We start from the raw sequence: 21,701 nt of genomic DNA on the forward strand, positions 1-21,701 counted from the left end.
AAATCGGCTGAGAGTTCCCGTGCCGCATTTCTTGTGGCCCACTACCATAGCACCCGGGATCCTACGTTTGCATTGCCTCACAGCCCAGAGCGCTTCCGGCAGCGGTCGCTTGAAGGAAGGTTTGTATATGTAGCACTGATTAATGTCGGCTGCTCTTGATGGAGTGTTGTTCCTCCTTCCAGTACTATTTGCGCTAGACCTACAATCCAGCGGAATACCTCGGGTCATGCTGTGTTCTCGCAGGCGTTGAGAACTCGAAGTGGACTTGTTCAGGCCATGCTCATCACGCTCTCTCGTGACGAGAAGGGTCCTCAACGGCACTGTATCAAGGAAGCTTTTTGATGTGCGCAAGTATGAATAAGTAAAAAGGGTGAAGACAGCCACACACAAGATGACGATGATAGGAAACTGACATCTTCCCATTCTGGAAAAGGGTGACATGCTCCAGCTACCTAAAAGACACACGTCACAGTGTAAAAACGGAAATACGCCACCTCGCTGAGTGTACAAAAAAATCAACCTATTCTCTCAGCATATGAGCTCGATAAGTAGGTGAAGTTAATGATATGCGCCTCAATCGCTGGGAAGTATTTGTTCCGGAGCTCAAGCGTGTGAAAGTCCACGTCATGGCGTTTCCGAAGGCTCATGACAATAACATGTCAAAACATAACGTGGATTTTACCCCGTTCCTGCCACGATTCTCCAAGAACCTTGATGCCACTATACTCTATGTGTGTTATTCTATTTGCCTGTCGATAAGGAACATGAACGTAAACATGAACATGAACGTATCTGTGTTTAGTTTCGCAGTCAATATCGATCAGCTCGATTGTAAGCAGGGGCGGATCGATAGGAATTCCGTAAAGGGGAGTCGCCTTTACCAAATTAAAGGAGGCGCAACCCCCATTTTCATTTTTATCTTTTTTGTTTTAACAACAACTACCAAAAAAAAAACAAAAACAAAAACCGGTGCACCCCTCTGGATCTGCCCCTGGTAACGTACGTCTTCATACTAGTTTTGCAGCTCCACAAACACAAAATTAGATATGTTCCGTTATTAACAAGGTAAATTAGGCAAAACACACACAACCCAGAGACAAAGAGAGAGAGAGAGAGAGAGAGAGAGAGAAATATCGATAGTGAAAGTTCGAAGCTTTCAACTGAAGTAATTGTTTCAATTTATATACCATAATACAAACATGAATTTGGGTTATAAATGCAGACACTTTAGCGTACATGAGTCTATTGATAGATGCGCATGATAATGAGTTGCCCGGTTTTACCACGTTACCGTATAAGGAAGGGTTAAATGGGTCCGTGAAGACAGGAACACAATGACGTAAATTTGAGCCGAATGCATAAAACTAGCAATTGCTTATGTAAGCAGTTGCTTTAAGTACAAGCACAAGCTCGTCTAGTAAAAGGTCAAGCTCAAACAATTGCTTAAACCCATATGTATAACCTTTTGCTTGTGCTTGGTAATTTTTGTCATGCACAAGCAACTACTGCTTGCGTTTCAACAAAAGGAACGCGATTTTTTTAACGTGAAGAAGCTCATCAGCTAATGTTTCATCAGCAAATCTACACCCGTTAGTAACATTATTTGTATCTGAAAAAAGCTCTTCATGATAGTTTTTGTACTGCGTTTGTGCATATCCAAACACTATGTTTCCCTTGGAAAGGGATTGCAGATATAGGATAGAAAAATAATCCCAAAATTGCACTCAATTTGACATTAGTGATTTGAGAATGTGTTAAAAAATAAACTATTTGTTTAACAAATGAATTCCCATAGTATCTCTATTCATCTAAGTATATGTTTAACAATAACATTCCCATTAATCCTGATACAGAAATCAATTCAAATAATCTGGTTGTGGATATAACATTAAGGGGGGGGGGGTCTGGAAGAAAACTAATTTCCTCCAGCAAATAAGTCTTATAAATACATTACTGACATACTGTATATCTTTGTAATCCTTACGTTTCAAACCAGAAATGAATATCTACCAAGATCTTTCATTACTAAAATCAAAGATAAATTTCCAGCAGCTGCCTCTACTGTCGGGATTCAGTTTACCCATACTATTTTCAGACTCGAAATCATTGATTGTAACATTCGCAACCATCCTTCACTATAATCCCCATAATAATTACGACTGATTTTATCATCAGCTTTCTGACACCATATAATGGAATATGTCACACGCTCAATTTATATTCTATAAAAGCATGTAGAATCTTAGGAAGCGCTGAAAATAGGAATATGAGTTGAGATATACCTTGTGATTTGACAAGAGTAGTTTTGCCTATTATAGTGCCTTGTTGAATATGTAAATCAAGCAAATGAAACATCTGCAGCATGGGATTTGTAACATCCTATATGTCTATGATTTCTTCTTTCTTGCGATTTTATACATAAAAAGTCAGAAGGAAAAAACTATCAATTAATTGATTAAAAGCTTCTGGTAAGAGAGTTTGTATTTCTAACATTATAAGTTGTGTCTGCAGCATAAATGCTTAACTTAATTTCAACACCATTGAGTGTGACGCCCTTAACATTATCATCTCTCGTGATCCATATACTCATTATTTCTTGACGGATTACACACAGCAACGGGCTAAGGGCGCATCCTTGGCACATGCCTATATAGCGTAACATTAAAAAAAAAAACACCTCAGGGCATGACCGTTGTTTTAAACACAAGAAGAAATATCGGTACACAAAATCTGTATCAAAGAAACGTTGCAATCCCCAAATTGAAATATTTTAGAACTTTAAACATATATAAGACCATTCCAGTTTATCAAATGTCATTTCTGCGTCTGCTAGAAGCATAAATGCCGCAGCCTCAGAGTCAATCATTATGTAATGCCAATCCAATGTTTTCACCAATTAAACGCCACTTCAGAAAACCGGTCATGATCAGAACTAATTATCTCAGTCAAAACTTTCTTGAGCCTTTGAGTAAGGCAGGTTGCCAAAAGTTAATGATTCGTGTTAAGAATAGAGATCGGTGGCTAATTCCTCAAAAATGATAGGTCATGATTTTTCTGTGGAATATTCAGATGACAGATTGCTCTTTACTTGGTCACAGCACAATATTTGACAGCACAAAGAGAAATGTTCAATGTTTTCAATAACACTTCTCCCACATCTCTGAAAAACTGTAAAATTCACAAGGAAACCGTCCGTTCCCGGAGTGGTATCATTTTTCATAGTTTTACGATTATCTAAACACTCATTGAGTGTCATCCATCCTTTTCATGTTCCTTTTTCATTCTGAAACACTTTAACATACTGGATATCATTTGGTAACGAATTTTCAAACTCTGCTTGTGAGTGTGATATGGGGAAGGGGGGGTCACAAGAGGTATATGCATATGTCAATTTGATTTTAGGGTTATCTAAACACATATTGAGTGTCATCCAACCTTTACATTTTCCTTTTTCATTCTGAGACACTTTAACATCCTTGATATCATCTGGTAATGAATTGCCAAACTCTGCTTGTGTGTGCGTATGTGTATGTGTGTGTGTGTGTGTGTGGGGGGGGGGGGAGTCACAAGAGTTATATATGAATTTAAAATAATCTTATCCTAACAGGATTCACAATATCCTTAGTGGACATGGTGGAAAAAATAAAAATGACCATCTTCATTGGAAAAGTTTTTGTCTTGATAACTCTTTTCCCAATGAAAGATGTTCTTCTCACCAAGCTCCGGATCTAACCATGACACCATACGTTTGTTTTTGTTTTACTTTTTCACATATAAAGCATCTAATTCATCTCTGCAGAGTTTAATACTCTGGAAAAGAGAATCAGAATCTAAGATACCTTTTTTCATTTAATCTGCTCCGTTTTGCTTTCTGAATAGTATGTCACAAGTAATTGATCGCATTTGGCATTTAAGAAAAAAAAAACTGTTTAGATCTCAAATTGCAGAGAACAAAAATTTACTTTCTTGAATGTCATTGCCAGCCATGTAAAAGGGATGTTTTAAACTTCCAGAAACCACGTCTTCTGATTTCATTCACTAGATGTAAGAGATATTACAGAGTGATCAGTTTTAAATCCCGATGTAAGTTCACATTTATCAAATGAAATTCAAAATGAGGGAAAGTGAGGGAACTTCCTGTTTTACAGGGGTTTTTTATTACAGATACCAAGAATACAGATAGAAACCCTGTAATAAACAACTTGAAAATAGATCGATGAAAATTCGAAAGAGAATTCTGTGTTGTCATCAAGGAAGTAATATGTTTTGTCATAAAATAACTTTACGTGCTTGCGGTTATAAAAAAAAAGAGTGAATTGTTTACACTGAGTCCTTCATTATCAACACATTTTTTTTTTCTTATTTCTCATTAATCAGGCCAGGATATCATTATGCTCTCTGAGCTGTCTGTATCCCACACTAAAACAAGGAAATGCACGATTGCCAAGGAAAATATTCATCATTGTGCCTGTTTCAGGGACTTGTTGGGGCGAATTGGTGGGGGCGGTGAGTGGATCCAACATTGCAGCAAAACAAAACAAAAAACCAACACAAAGCAAAACAAAAACATATAACAAGCATATGCGGATCTTTGTGAAAAAAATCTTACATATTATGTATGTGTATATATACACATTCATATATATATATATATATATATATATATGCGTGTCATATCTCTCGTTCTCTCTCTCTCTCTCTCTATATATATATATATATGTATATGTATATATATAGAGAGAGAGACAGAGAGTGAGAGAGAGAGAGAGATAAAGAGAGAGATTGAAAGATGAGTCACTATAAAAAGAAAAATCTCTCTCCAAAACCTTGTATTGAATTGACGAATTATATAATTTGCTACATTGTAGTCTGTCGCCTTTATTCTATTCAATAAAAACATCAACCACCAGCACACACAACGCACTCGATCGCTCGCTCGCGCAGAGCCAAATTTACTGTGCGCGCGCGGTCCTAGGCCTTCTGTCATTTTGTTACGTGAAAATGTTTTCCCATGTGAGGACATTTACAAGAATGTTCGCCCATGGGCGAACATAACGAATGTACCTCCACCACGTGACTGAGTTTAGCCAATCACTAACCGGTATTTGACTAACCCATTTGATGTATACAGTTGTCCTCAAAATTATTCATACCCTTGTTAATTTTTGTTATTTTTTATTTTTCTAAAGAAATGAACGCATTTCGTCAAGTTTGAAAATGAGTTATAATATGTGACTAACAAGTGACAGAATAACAACAATACACAGTTCCGGAAATTCTTCACTTCAGGGATTTTCTATTCATGGATTTTCAAGAATTGTCATGTTCAAAATTATTCATACCCTATGCTTACTGGGTCCAATGTCTTTCTTTAGGAGTCAATATTGTAGTCTTTGTTCTTTACGGCTGCTTTTAGATAATTCTTGTACAAGTTCCAAGTTTGCTTGCTTGAGTGCACCACAGCCGTACATGTCTTATTACACTGTACTTTAACAAGAAACTGATTTAGTTGCTGACGAGGCTTCGGCTGAAACAGACTGTCCAGCTAAGTCACTAATTAAGCAACGCCTTCCATTCTACTATATATAAATATATATATATATATATATATATATATATATATATATATACATATATACACTTGGTGATTCTATCCTTCTATGAAGAGTGCTCGATATCCTCAAAGGAAGAGCTTTAGACAGAAGTATTGCAACAAGTTCACTCGGTTGACATCAGGTTCATCCGTATTTTATTGCTACTCGGAGTTTCATGCCACCTTCATTTAGGGGCAATCATCAGGCAATTACCTGATGATTGCCCGTAAATGAAGGTGGCATGAAACTCCGAGTAGTAATAAAATACGGATGAACCTGATGTCAACCGAGTGAACTTGTTGCAATACTTCTATATATATATATATATATATATATATATATATACACGTATATATATATATATATAATATGGTGATATTTGTAAAAAAGTAATACAGAAGCAAAAGCACAAATGCATAAAAGATATTAAAAAGTCAAATTTTATATTATATACATTATATATATTATATATACATAATCCTAATCCTACATACATCTTATGCATTTTGTGTTTTTGCCTGTGTATTTACGTGAATAGGCATATACGCGAAACATTTAAGTGCAAACAGTATGCACGCATTGTATTCCTGACCTACCTAAATGTCGTATGTCTGGTGACGTCGTGCTTTGGTAGGATTCTGTTCTTGACGTCACTTCCGGCGCACTTCCAATGGTTTCAGTACGGACAGGTCTTCCGCTCGAACCACCATTGGCCGCGGTTGCCCGGGAATGAGGGGTTGTCGACTGTGAGGAGTGTTTCGCATCTCTAGTCTCCATGACCGTCGCCTTCCTTGGAATCATGGTGGTCTGTCGCTGCCGTTTGGTTGTCGTAGGTGCCGTTGTGCCTGCAACGTGTGTGGATTTTGTGTTAGCGTGTGTGTTAGTGTCAGGATGAGTGTGTGTGTGTGTGTTAGTGTTAGTGTCAGGTTGGTTAGTGTGGATGTGTGTGTGCGTGAGTGTGCGTGTGTGTGTGTGTGTGTGTGTGTGTGTTAGTGTCAGGTTGGTTAGTGTGGATGTGCGTGTGTGCGTGAGTGTGTGTGTATGTGTGTGTGTTTAGTTGATGAGAGAAAGACGTTTGGAAACAAATTTAATTTCTAATTACAGTACACTGTAAAAGGAGGAATGTTCGCGTGCATTTTGATTCCGCAAGATTGACGAAACCAAAATGCACGGGAATTAAAGTTCTTGTCCGCATTATGTGCATTGAATGTCGGAGACACATCGCGAAATTTCATGCAATGAATACAGCCATGGACTCCAATTCTCAAAAAATTTCATGCCGCGAAATTATGTTTTATTGCATGAAGTTACAAGTTTGATATGCCACAGGTGACTTGCAAAAGACAAAACACAAAGGCTTATCTTATCAACTTTTTTTTTGGTATATTTGTAGGATGTACCTGTTCTTAGCAGGCAAATTTCAACCAAAGCCAGATAGATTTACCCATGTGACCCCCTGAAGTTTTGCATTTACCTTGAATTTGTGTAATCGTCACATCATCCACGGCTATCTTTCCAGTCCCTTTCGCTCTGAAAGTAATCTGAAACAGGGAAATACATGCAATGATCAGTGAAAAGACAACTTTGATTGTTTTGCCTCGTGCAAATCGAAAGAGGAAAGTGCGGGGGATTTCCCGTGTTCTTATTTTTCACTGAACAACCAGGATATATACACACACCCGGGTCTACCGGAGATCTTTTTGAAGTCATAAAACAACATTTCTTATTAAGTGAAGTGGAAACATAGGCAAATAGAAGGGATGTCGAGGACCGTAAGAGTGTAACTTCTAATGTGGTACTTCTTTTTTTAAAAGTTAATCAGTTAAAGCAAATCAAATCACACAATTCGAAGGGAATAAAACAACATAAACACACATACATGTACATACATACATACGATTTCTATAGCGCCATTCTCCACTCTAATGCTCAAGGGGCTTTACATCAAAGCAAAAATACTGAAAATACATACACCATGATAGAAGATGAAAAAGAAGACATTAAAGTCTGTCTTCAAAAAGAAAGGTTAGACAAATAGGATTTTAGATTACTCCTAAAAGATGTTATGGAGCTTGAATTCTTTCACCTCATGTGGAAGTGAATTCCACAGTGTTGGTCCAGAGTCAGCAAAATTACTATAATACTCTTTCCCCCCTCCCCTAAGATTTCCTAGAAAACGGAATATGTAAGAGACCAGACGTTGAGGATCGAAGAATTCGTGTAGGTTGGTATTGACGAAACAAACAAACGTTGTAATCAGGAGCCGTTCCCACAATAACATGATAAACCAGAAGAAGTATCTTAAACCTACTACGCTCGTGCACAGGCAACCAATGAAGACTCTTTGATAGGGGTGATATGACTGCGTTTACTTGACAATGACAAAGAAACGATGCGTGCAGCGGCGTTTTGTAGCTTTTATAATTGGACAATTTTTGAGTTTGATAAACTGAAAAGCAGACCATTAGATTACCGAAATCAAGGCGTGAAGAAATAAGTGAACGAAAAAGTTTTTCCGTTGCAGAGAGAGTCAAATACTTGCGAATAAAACCAGTATTGTGCAATTACTCTGATCATTTTTATTAGGAATGGGATGATGACAATGCTGCATCCTGTATTCATGAGAAACTTTTAATATAATTATAATCCGTACAACAATGTGTTAATTGGGAGTTTCCTTTTGCACTTCAATCAGCATGTAATCAGCGTCAAAACAATTGCTAAGGAGAATTCTCCTTGACGAGATCAAATAAAAGTGAGTAGCTAACCCTAGGTGTTGAGCAGTAGAAATTGATCTCCTTGGGTCCAGTCCATCCCGAGTTACTTCTAGTGATGCGATGTGTTGCCCCGCACACAGCTACTGTCAAGGTACTCGGGTTGGGCTGCCAAATCTTGAAGTCGAAGGACAATCTTCCCGCAGAAAGTCTCCCCAATGCCGACTGCGGAATTTCGAACTCGGCCCCGTTGGCCCTGCCTCCGGCTCCAGCAATGAAATATCCCCCTGGAATGGGATTCACGAGCAACCGCGAGGTTGGGCGTTACAGATAGGTTCGATCAACATGATAAAAATTGAATTGAATTTTCGAATTGTAATTACTGAAACTGCACTGGTCCTACACTCGAGACACAGTTAACAGCTCCAGGACGTTAATTTTCATATTTCACTGGACATCTATACATATTATAAGACAAAGAAATACAAACAAGCAAGATATGAAATAATCAAAAGCGGGTCATAACCAGAAGATGTGTTAGCATACATACGTGTGTACACAAGAGACAATTCTATAACATGTGAAATAGGATGGAACCCCAAAAGCAGTTTGTAAACGCGGGTTCTATCAATAGGAAAAAGATGTAAATTAGTTTTGTAGTGGAGACTAGGACAAAACGTACTGAAATTATGAAACTATGAAAACTAAACTACCAAGGTACATACAAAAGGAAGAAGAAGGGAAATAAAATAAAAATAAAATTGGAAAAACAAAAGCAAAAGAATAAGAACTGAGTTAAAAAAATCATATAAATAGACAAGTGAACGAGCATAATATTATAACAATTATCTAGAATCAAGTACTGTTCATAACGAGTTCAAAATGAAAATACTAGACAGTGTTGTGATAATATAATGGGAGCATAAACGCTGGAACCAGAGGTCAAGCAAGCATACACTGCAGATTGATCCGCCATGCGTTGAAAGAGGATAGTAAAATAACAGGTTAAAACAGTCTTATCATGCAACTTACCCTCATTAAGTAACATTGCTGATTCGAGTTTTTGTATAAACACAGAAGAACATTTGACTAAATCTTCGGGAAGATCATTCCAGAATTTGGGTCCGGTAAAAACAAAAAAGTTGTTGTTGTTTGTTTGTTTGTTTGTTGTTGTTTTTTAGCAAGGAGTGTGCAAGTGCGTGAAAGGTGAAATAAATCACTTTGTCTTTTAGTAAGCATAAACTTCATAGTTTTTCTGAAACATAAGCGGAGAAATTTCAGGCAAGTCGTTGGCTGATAATTGAAACATAAATGTGCCTAAGTTGTATAAAAACAATTCAGCAACTTTAAGGAGTCGGTTTGCAAAGACGAAGTAATTCGTGTGACCAGGGTGACAATAAAAACCAGATAGGCTGACTGAACGATAACCCGTTTCCGTATTAATTTTGAAAATTTTCTCTATGTGCGATTTTGCACAATTTCCCCAGGCAAATATACCGTAACTCAGATAGGGTAAGATAAACGTTGAATATACATTTTTCAAAATATATTTTGGGAAAATATGTTTGAGCTTATTTAAAATTCCAGCACATATGTATTTCTTGAAAGCATCTTAGATAAGTAATCTCTGTGATATTTCTATGATAATTCATGGTCAATATAAAGACCTAAAAATTTAGATGATTCAACTTGAATTAAACAAACCTTATTCATTTTATATCGCCTTGCAGGTGATCAACATAATGACTAAATAACATATAAATACTTTTGTTAATATTGAGAGATAATTTGTTTGCTTCAATCCTCATTTGAACCAACTTTAATTCTCTGTTCACTACATCTAATGATGATGATGATGGTAATAATAATTAATTTGGAGGAATGAGCGATGTCGGGACTTAAACATGATTTTTATAAATGAGCGGCTGATTGAATTAAACTTGCTACACAACATCTACATTTTAGGCATATGATACGCAACTTGTTTAGTGTATGTGTGTGTGTGTGTGTGTGTGCGTGTGTGTGTTTTGGTGTTGCTGTTTTTTCAGCTAGTGTTGTATCACTTTTCATAACAGCTGCATTTCTTTTTTTTGGTTTTGTTTTGTTAGTTTGACTTCAGCAGAATGCCGGTAAACCAACAATATTCACAAAATGTATATACATACATATTTTTTACTGGTCTTGATAAATTACGTAGGCCCTACACTAAAATGTACTTTTCCTTCTCAGTCTCTCCTCCTTCTCTTCTTCTTACTTTTGGTTGTTTTATCCTACAGGAACCTTAACTATGCTTATGTATGATATCATGCACATGCTTAAAAAAGCAAAGCAAAAATAGAACTTTAACCAATATAATCTTACCTCCTTTATTATCATTGCGCTGTCTCCCATGGGGTCCGTAACCACTTGCCACTATCCACTCGCTGGATCGAATACTGCACGTTTCCAAGTCATTAATGAAACCACAGAACTTTCTCCTACCGAAATCGCACGAAAATCCTACAGAGCAAAACCAAGGATAGCTCGTTTTATGATAATTATTGATTGATTGATTGATGATTGATTGATTGATTGATTGATTGATCTATTCATTCATTCACTCGTTCTTTCTTTATTTCTTCTTTTCATTCATCCATTCATTCATTCACTTTTTCTTTCATTTCCAAACAAAACAAGTGAATATCAGACACGTCAAATACTGTTAAAAGAAACCCTTCTTGTTACATTAAAGACTATTCCAAGTAATTCCTATTGCGGAAATAAGCAAATATTTCATATCAAAGAATGACGATTACTATGCCATTATACACTACCCATGTTCGCAGACCAATATCCTGTATACATTAACAGATTGGAAAACTATGGAGTATTAGATAAAAAGGAATAAAGGACATCTTTCCTCAACTCTCCTATAATCAAATGTCATCAGTGTTCTACATTTCACCCGCACCAACTTCTCAACATCGATGTAAGTTCATGGTATGAATATTTGTTGTAATGATGCTAATGGAATGATCTAAATTTCTATGAAATCATAACTTATAAAACTGTCTTCCGAATTTCCTAAAATTTGCACTTAGTTTTTTACAGATCTTTCTGCATTTGCGAAATCCACAACAATGTATTTAGGAGAGACTTCTCTTCTCCTTCTATAGATCTAACTCCGGGGTTTGTAGACAGATCATCATTTGTTTGTTTACCATGATTTTGTCTGTTTTCATATCCTATCTGCACAAGACATGATCGCTGGATAGCCTATAGGACCGAACAGGTAGTAGTCTTACATGGGTTCCAATATTGTTTTCCGATTTTCCTTAAACTTCTCTCATATGTACTACTTACGTTTCTACGTTTATTGAATCCACATACATGTATGGGATAACTTATATTAGTCATATTATAGGTTTTCCCGGTCAATTTCATACTTTTGCCATTCAAGTTCCTATTCCGAGCATTCGATTTCATGCATTCCACGCTCGCAGCACTGAATCAGCAATCAAATTCAAAATCCGGTCATTCGAATTCACTATCCGAGCATTCAAATTCACTCTCGGAGCATTCAAATTCACTAACGAAGCATTCAAATTCACTATCGGAACATTCAAATTCACTATCGGAGCATTCAAATTTAAGAGAGGAGCACGCATTTCATCAAAGAGCATTCAAATTCACGTCAAGCTGGCGACGGAATCTCGTCGGTCATTCAAATTCGTGAATAGGTAACCATGTTCCAAATAACTGCATTCAATTTAAAAGAAGTCCTGAATTTAGTTACTTTGGGGCCGTGTATGCATGTGTTTCTCACTTGGCTTGGAATATATTGGGATTTATGTTGATTATTTATTTTGCAGTAGAGGTCCACCTGTTAATTGACAATTTTAAACTCGCGCTTAGCAAATAGGAATATACAGGCACATTTCCCTGGGATTGGACATAAAATGGAGGTCCCATGTGTGAAAGAGTCACAACTCATGCACGTAAAAGATCCCACTTCATTTATTCATCGCAAAGAGCAAAACATCTGAACTGGACCCCATATGGAAGATCAGCTTTTGCAGCTGAATATGGGTTATCCAGCCATCTTCTTTGATAGAAAATTAAAAAACAAAAAACAAAAATTAGGCTCTGTAAAGGCCTACAGACGAGCATAATACGGAGGGTTGAGTGACACTTTCGAGGAAAAAAAAAACAATTTTGACTATATTGAAACTGATACATGAGCATTTTATACGTGTTGTCTGTTGTGTTTTGCTGTCTTAAGCATTGATGAATTGTCATTATGTGGTTGGTGTTGGGGCGTTGTCAGCATGCAGTATCATCAAGAAATATGATTACTAGTCGTGTTGTTTGGATGCACTGCTGATTGGACATTGCAATTTGAAATTTATTGAGATGAAAGACAAAGAATACATGAACAGAGAACAATGTAGAACATGTAAAGAATCCTAATTACACTATATGCAAGCATTCATTGGTTGTGTTGGCTCTTTTTCCTTTCTTAAAGGTCTCCTCCATTTTCCTCGTTAAATTCATTGCACGAAGTAGGAACTTGATCGTCTAAAAATGAATTTGAACGCTCTAAACAAGCTCATTGGGAATATCACGTGACTATCGTATGAATTTGAATGCACGAGTAGGAAAGTCGGTGCTCGCATTTTGAAATTGAATGCCCAATCGTGAATTTAATTTCACGAAAACGAAGTAGAACGCTCATAAATGAAATTGATCGCTCGGATTTTGAATTTGAATGCCCGAATATTTTCGCGTGCGTGCGCTTTGTGAATTTGAATGCACATTAATGAATTTGAGTGACAAAAGTATGAAATTGACCGGGAAAACCTATATTAGTCATACTAACTAGTAATATTGGCGAAATGAATAGTCGTTACAGGGAAGTTTGACCCCACACATAATACATGGATTCCGTGAACGCAGATGTGTTAGTTGTAGACATGAGTAAAGTTTTAAGAAAATCGGACAATTCTATTGAAAGCTATGGATCATTTTTTTTATTTTCCTGCTTTCCCCCGTTAAATCCATATGTTATTAGGGTGGATAGGAAGACAATAACAATTTGTGATTTCAGTGCATTGCAACAGAATAAAGAGAATTCCACACATATTTTCATTTTTCTAGCATAATGAAAGAACTGCAGCTGCACTCGATGTGCATTTTCCGGAGGGTAACTAAAGTAATTTTACACTTAACCTTATGCTAGCAACACGTCGAAGGAATGCGCACTTCAGTAATTGGGAAAAGGAATTAGTGAATTTATTTGTACTCTTGTTTCATTATAATCATCATTATTATTATCATCATCATTATTATTATCATCATCATCATCATTAATATTAAGTAGTAGCAGTAGTATCAATGTTATTAATGATAATGTTATTATCATCATTTTTATCACTATCAGTTATATTTGTATTATTGCCCGACTGTGACGTCATGAACTGTTTCAGTCTCTTTTCCAGGGATGGGGGCATAAATGTTTACCAAAAGAGATTCAACACTACCCTGCTTGAAAGAACACAGGGTTCCACAGTGTTTTCACAATGAATTCACATCGTTGACTACGTCAAACGCTCGAATTTAACGGTGTAAATATGATTTCACACTGTGGTTTGGTTTTTCACAGAGAGTTCACATAGTAATGTTCTGTTTCACACTGTGAATTGATGATTCACCATATTATGAATTGATGATCTACACGTGCTCACATCGTTAAAACTCTCAAATTTAACAGTGTGAAGAGATTTCACACCGTGTTTTACCTTCTGTTTTACTCTGTTGGGCACTGTGTTCTTTCCAACAGGGTGTATTGTAATGCTTGGTCTAATTTTCTTCAAACCTTACTATTGAATGTGAAAATCTTACTAGTAATATCGCTGTATTCGCTGGATCCACAAGGCTGAACTAAATTCGATTTTCACTTGAGTTAATGGTAAGAATTTGCGGAATTGCGGACATAACTGGCACTGCTGGAATAACCATGTTACCAACTTTCTCGTAATTTTAACCATTCTCTTCCAGTTGTCATCCTTGCTCGATTTCCCCAACTGCGGTAATGAAAATTGATACTCTATCATATCCACTGAAAAACCGCAAAACTCGAAAGGTTAGTAGAAATTATAGTACCATCAAAGCTCAATATTATGCCTGATTGAATGGTCCCTTAAAAAATGTGTAGATGTCTACTTTTTCTTTCAAAAGTGTTTCACATCGAGCTCTATATTTCCCAACTGTTTCTCTCACATAGAATTACTCTCTGACAATGGACCAAAGCACTTAAAAAAGCACGTCATAACGTCTGTAAATAAATAAATTGCTGTAGATGTTTTGGTTCTGTTCTTATATCTGTATACTATATTTGTTCATCTCTTTGTTTAAAAACACGAAAATGATTGCCACTATTGTATTTTTTTTTTAATTGCTTACTTGGGTCGGCAAGATTGTAAGGAAACTTTTAATTCCTCGTTGGCTGCTTCCCTTCAGCTTGTAATATGTGTTTTCCCGGTCAATTTCATACTTTTGCCATTCAAGTTCCTATTCCGAGCATTCGAATTCACGCATTCCACGCTCGCAGCACTGAATCAGCAATCAAATTCAAAATCCGGTCATTCGAATTCACTATCCGAGCATTCAAATTCACTGTCGGAGCATTCAAATTCACTATCGGAGCATTCAAATTTAAGAGAGGAGCACGCATTTCATAAATGAGCATTCAAATTCATGTCAAGCTGGCGACGGAATCTCGTCGGTCATTCAAATTCGTGAATAGGCAACCATGTTCCAAATAACTGCATTTAATTTAAAAGAAGTCCTGAATTTAGTTAGTTTGGGCCGTGTATGCATGTGTTTCTCATTTGGCTTTGAGCATATTGGGATTTATGATGATTATTTATTTTGCAGTAGAGGTCCACCTGTTCATTGACAATTTTGAACTCGCGCTTAGCAAAAAGGAATATACAGGCACATGTCCCTCGGATTGGACATGAAATGGAGGTCCCATGTGTGAGAGAGTCACAACTCATGCACGTAAAAGATCCCACTTCATTTATTCATCGCAAAGAGCAGAACATCCAACTGGACCCTGTATGGAAGACCAGCTATTGCAGCCGAATATGGGTTATCCAGCCATCTTCTTTGATGGAAAATGAAACAAACAAACATTAGGCACTGTATAGGCCTACAGACGAGCATAATACTGAGGATTGGTTGACACTTTCGAGGGAAAAAAACAAAAACAATTTCGACTAGTATACTGAAACTGATACATGAACATTTCATACGTCTTGTTTTTTGTGTATTGCTGTCTTATTGATTTACTTTTGCGGGACTATGTGAGATCATTGTGTGTCAGTTTGTCTTTAAATTGATGAATTGTCATTATGTGGTTGGTGTTGGGGCGTTGTCAGCATGCAGTATCATCAATAAATATGATTGAATTGTCGTTGTGTTGTTTGGATGCACTGCTGATTGGACATTACAATTTGAAATTTATTGAGATGAAAAACAAAGAATACATGAACAGAGAATAATGTAGAACCTGTAAAAAAAAATCATAATTACACTATATGCAAGCCTTCATTGGTTGTGTTGGCCCTTTTTCCTTTCTTAAAAGTCTACTCCATTTTCCTCGTTAAATTGATTGCACGAAGTAGGAACTTGATCGCCTAAAAATGAATTTGAACGCTCCACACAAGCTCGTTGGGACTATCACATGACTGTCGCATGAATTTGAATGCACGAGTAGGAAAGTCGGTGCTCGCATTTTGAAATTGAATGCCCAATTGTGAATTTGATTTCACGAAAACGAAATAGAACGCCCATAAATGAAATTGATCGCTCGGATTCTGAATTTGAATGCCCGAATATTTTCGCGTGCGTGCGCTTTGTGAATTTGAATGCACATTAATGAATTTGAGTGACAAAAGTATGAAATTGACCGGGAAAACCTATATAATCATGTATTCCATATAGATCTGTCTTTACTCTGTGCTTTGTGATGATTGTTTATCATCGCAATTCTTTGATGTTTTTTTTTTCGCTGAACAAATGAAATGAAATGAAATGAAATTCAATTCAATTCGATTCAATTCAACAGCACGATGTGAAATAACCACAACCAAAAAGACAATGTCTACTCACCAGGCACAGTTGATTGACTTACAACAAAGAAGCAAGCAGTCTGAAAGAAAATGATGTATAATCGCACCATGTCCATAGTTTCCGATCTGCAAATTTCGCAGCCCCTTCAAATTCGTACATTGAATGTGGAGGCGTTATATTTGGAACTGCAGTATAAAATCCTACGTCAGGGACACAAGACATTGCATGTGAGACCCAAAGCGAAAACTGAGCCAAGTGAGAAGGGCTTTAGTCAGGTCAGTGTTTTCTCAACGTAGTGCGAATCATGAGACTGATGGTAGAAATCCGACACCACTTTTACTTGTTGGAGGAAGAACATCAAGTTTTTCCTGGGAGCGTGTCAGGCATACATAATAGAACAGGAGATGAAAAAGAAAGTGTGAATGTGAGCTAAAGTGAGAGAGAAGGGGGGGGGGGTGGCACGAAAAGAACACCGCAACACACACACAGAATGCATACGACTATATGTTTGCGCGGGATGTGTTCACACAGTGTCTTTGCTTTGCAATATATTTCATATATATATTTCATATGTTTCATTATGGTAGTTTAGGCAGCCATGAGTGAGTGAGAGAGAGAGAGAGAGAGAGAGAGAGAGAGAGAGAGGGAGAGAGATCCCTACGAAAAAAACAAAAACAAAACAAAACAAAGGTAGCCAGAGTATCCCACGAACCTGAATACAGGGAACTCCCGTTATAACGAAGTCCTCGGGAAGTTAAGTTTTCTTTCGTTTTATCAACATTTTTTTTTTCTCCTTTATAGGGCCTACGTAGATGGTATGATTCTGGAACAGCCTTTTTTTTTCCTTCGTTGTAATACAACCTTCATTATGACGGAAGTGCAATGTACAGTAAGCATTTGAACAAAAGAGAAAAAAGAACAGAAAAGAAAAGAGGAAGAAGAGCGTAACGCTCAACATGAGAAAAAAATTACTATAAATAAATAAACTTATAATGAAGTCCCCGGGAAGTTAAGTTTTCTTTCGTTTTATCAACATTTTTTTAAACCTTTATAGGGCCTACGTAGATGGTATGATTCTGGAACAGCCTTTTTTTTTCCTTTGTTGTAATACAACCTTCATTATGACGGAAGTGCAATGTACAGTAAGCATATGAACAAAAAAGAAAGGAAAAGAGGAAGAAGAGAGTAACGCTCAACATGAGAAAAAAAAATTACCATAAATATTCCAGTGAAGATTAATTCTTATTTTTCTTAATCTAAATGTCTATCAAGTTAATGCAAACAGGAGGAGTACCAGTCACAAAGCAAGCGCTGGTAACATAAAGCAAAGAGGAAGTGTTTAAACGCACAACTTCACGGTCTCAAGTTTTGCAGTGAATGATAATTGGATAAAAAACAAACAAACAAACAACAAACAACAACTTTGGGTCTTTCATGAAATAATGCTTTTCTCTTTCTTTTTCTTTTTTTTTTTTTTGGGGGGGGGGGGGGGGGGGGGGGGTTGAACCTGCGTTCCAATACTCTCGTGGCGTCCTCTTCGAGGCCATTTCGCCTCCACATTGAAGTGTAGTCTGGCTTCCAGACCCTCTGCCCACACTATTTCGCTATTCATGATATTGACGCCCTCAACGTCGAAAACTAGCATAGTTTAAGTTGATTTTGTCGAAGGCGGCGACTTCGTCACGGGGCGGCGACTTCGTCGCCGCGGAGTCCAGTTGACAAAGGGTCTGGAAACCAGACTATTGAAGTGCTGACATGGTGCATGAAATACCACGCACGACCTTGCGAGGGAACGGAAACAACACATATCAATTGCCTAAGGTGATTTTCATTTCAAAGAGGTTTCATACAAAAATGCTGGTTTTTACGATTTCTTGTTTACTTCTTTTGTGAGTGTTAATTAGTGGGATTCTTTCCGTTGTTATTTTCATTATGGCATTATACCAAAGTCGAGTGATTTTTTTTTTTTTTAATATCTGCGCAAATTCTATTATCGAATCCCCGTGTCTTTTCCGCGCATCTTTTATGAAAAGGGGCGGCGAATGGTAATTAGCATCATAAAGGACATATCCTTTTTAGAGGGTGGCTGGCCATAATGCAGTGTTTAAGTTCAAGTTGATTTATTTCATTTCCAACAAAATAATTAGGAATACAATAAGTGAGCCATAAATGCATTGCATATCTATCTCTGCAGTAGATCCAGTTTGACATATATTGCTTTAAATGCTTTTGAGTGGCAGCATCAAACATGGTATCAAAGGGTATGAATTGTTACTCCATCATTTTGAATCGGATTACATCCAGTAGATTGCATTTGTTTACTTGAAAGCTAACTACACTATCTTAAGAATTGCACTTCTTTTTTTCTTTAGAACAGTATTAAGTGTAAATCAGAGCCAGTTCTGTTCAAAACTTGAGTGTGTTAATTTTGTGCGCATGTTTATAATTGAAGGTTGAAAGGAATGTCACCGAAACACCGTCAATCTATTCAAAACTATGCAAAATTCTCTCGCACTGATTTGGATTTTCACTGGCAGATGCGCTGATGCAAACATTTCTGTAACAGACTTGAGTTTGAACCAAGAAGACACTACCTTATATAATATTTTGTGCAACTGTATTCTATTTCATTATTTTTATTATTCTTTTTTTTTTTAGGCGGTGGAGTGAAGGGAAGGGAATAAAGGTTCATGGAGAGCACAATGTTATAGTAAAGCAAAATTATCACTTGATAACATTCTCGCGTCTCCAAGCATGACGAAACTGTCCTCTAATCAAGAATTTTTTCCTTATTTCATTCTTGCAACACCCTAAAGAAATACGTATTTGCCGTATAGATGGCGCTGTTTACCTTGCTGGAAAGAACACAGTGTTTAGAGTATGTTTACAATATGTTCACATATTCGACTATGTGAAAACACTCGAATTTAAAAGTGTGAAAGTGATTTCACACTGTGGTGTGATTTTTACGGTGATTACATAGTAATGTTCTGTTTCTGATGATTGACAATGTGTTCGTAATTTTAAGTCATATTGATATATGGTCAAACGGTCGAATTATCAATGTGAAGAGCTTGGTTACAATGCTTTCAAATTTTGTTTTACACCGTAGGGCATTGCGTTCATTTCCGCAGGGATCAAGTCAAGCGTTCGACTGAATGTGTGCCCTATTTGCCTAGTATAGTAAGAGCTTGTGGGTCTTTGAACCTGTTCCCCAGCCAATGGGCTTTTTCGCCTAGTGTGTCGAACTCGTGGGCCTAATTTGCCAAGTGTCGAGCTAACTGGGCCTTATTTGACAAGTGTCTAGCTGGTGCTATGGACTCTATAGTTCGTGGGCCTATCTTACTTTATGCCGAGCTCATAGGCCTCGTTCACTAAGTGTCTAGCTTGTGGGCTGTATGACTAGGGGGTGTCGGTGTTTTTTTTTCTTTTTTTCTTCTTTTTCTTCTTCTTCTTCTTCTTCTTCTTCTTTTTCTTCTTCTTCTCCTTCTTCTTCCTGGTTTTACAGAGTACCATTCCAACGGTCTTTCAAAAAATATTATCTTTTTTAAACTGCGACCTTCTCAATGTTCTTTTTTTTTTTTCTCTCTCTCTCTCTCTCTCTTTCTTTTCTCCCCCCCCCCCCTCTCTCTCTCTCTCTCTCTCCCTCTCTTTCTCTCGTTCTGTTACCTTTCTTTTTCTGCATGACAGCGACCTAGTGTAGGAATCCTGGGTGCTTTTTTTTCCGCATAGTTTGGTGTCCATAATATCTTAGTTTCTTTTGTTTTTCCCTTTTTATGTATAACAGTATATCAAACATATAGGCCTAATTTGTTGTATAACGTGTGGGAGGAAATATACCCTACAGGCAATGCTTTTTAGCATTCCTCCCCAATTCCACTATGTATTGTAACTTCATATGTAGTCAATCTTTTGTAATATATTTGTGTTGGAAATGGAGAAAATAAAAGGATGAATGAATTATGTTGGCTCGGTAAGTGATATAGAAATGTATCAACGAGTTTTGTTTTTTGTTTTTTGTTTTTTTTTAGGGGCTCACATGTCTTTCGAATTCGAGTGTAGCGGAATACATAAAAATTACACAATAAAATGTATATCTTTTATATAGTAATATACTTGTAACGTAATGCCATGTGACACATGTAAACAAGGAAAAATAGATAACAAATATGCAGAAATAAAAGTCAGGCATTTGTCTCTGTAGCTAATACAATGGAAATATAATTCATGAACCTATCCTGCTATTACTTATGATATAGTTGAATAGAAATGTGAAAATATGACCGTATATATATATATATATATATACATATATATGTATATTATAAGGATAATAAAAGCAAATAGAACTTATAGGATTTCAAAATATAGGCGGAGATGAAAGTTATATGTTTATTTATGTGGTTTGTACAAAAGAAATATCTACTGTTCATGAATCTAATGTCGCTATATTGAAGATAACTAAACCCTGCTTACAAATATGATTATTCGTGTATTATACGCTTACTTGAGCATGTAGCTTAATAATTATTGATGGAACCACTAATTATGAAGTTATGATGCTTACATAGTTTTATCCTCTGTGAAGTACGATCATTTATGTAGAGATGATATTCGAAAATTTAAAAGTGGAGGCACTAATATGGCCATAACCGTATGAACAAAACCTCTCATCTTCTACAAATGGACCGATCTAAAAATTCATGAAAGTGTTATGAACTTTACCCGACTTTAATGAGACTTGTCAGGTGACTGACCGCTGAATGCATGTTGATTTGATCTCACAGAGATTCAATATATCTATTGTATAAAGATTACTAGAAACTGAGACACATTAAAAGTACCACTTCTATAATACAAAGGGCGAGAACGAGAAAGGGTAAAAAGCAAGCACCTTGTTTTCGAAGCATGTATTTTAACCTCAAGCAAATATTTCATGCTTTAAGTGCACTCTCGATCTGCTCTTGTTACATCCCCTTCGGTACTCGATATCCTTTTTTTTTTTTTTTTTCTGGTGCTATAGTGTAGATACAATCTATAGGGCTTTTTACACTTGTAAATTTTTGCTTAGTCCCGTACCAAAGGATAGTCCCGTACCAACGGTGGGGCTAAGTCCCCCCCCCCCCTTAGCCCCACCGTTGGTATGGGACTATCCTTAGCCCACTTTCTGTTTACACTCGTTTTTGCCAAAGTGGGCTAGCCCCACCGATAGTCCGGTACTATATGGCCCAGCAAAACAGCAGGGTTAGCACCGCAATTGCGGTGCCAAGCAAGTGAG

At 36.9% G+C, this 21,701-nt stretch overlaps 1 protein-coding gene across 1 annotated transcript in view; it reads right to left on the minus strand.

The window, feature by feature from the left end:
• Nucleotides 1–16,702, minus strand: part of LOC139713292 (uncharacterized) — a 79,721-nt gene extending 63,019 nt beyond the window's left edge. Inside the window, exons 1-5 of the mRNA XM_071625035.1 lie at nt 16,463–16,702; nt 10,670–10,807; nt 8,363–8,595; nt 7,069–7,135; nt 6,191–6,439 (exon numbers count right to left, since the gene is read on the minus strand). Of these exons, the coding sequence (XP_071481136.1) occupies nt 6,191–6,439; nt 7,069–7,135; nt 8,363–8,595; nt 10,670–10,807; nt 16,463–16,538 (763 nt within the window). The 5' untranslated portion in view covers nt 16,539–16,702. The remainder of the gene's footprint in view (nt 1–6,190; nt 6,440–7,068; nt 7,136–8,362; nt 8,596–10,669; nt 10,808–16,462) is intronic.
• Between the last annotated feature and the right edge of the window lie 4,999 nt (nt 16,703–21,701).

This window comes from Diadema antillarum, unplaced genomic scaffold, assembly GCF_040938485.1.
Source record: "Diadema antillarum isolate AM-2024a unplaced genomic scaffold, OU_Dant_1.0 seq00001942_RagTag, whole genome shotgun sequence".
NCBI lineage: Eukaryota > Metazoa > Echinodermata > Echinoidea > Diadematoida > Diadematidae > Diadema > Diadema antillarum.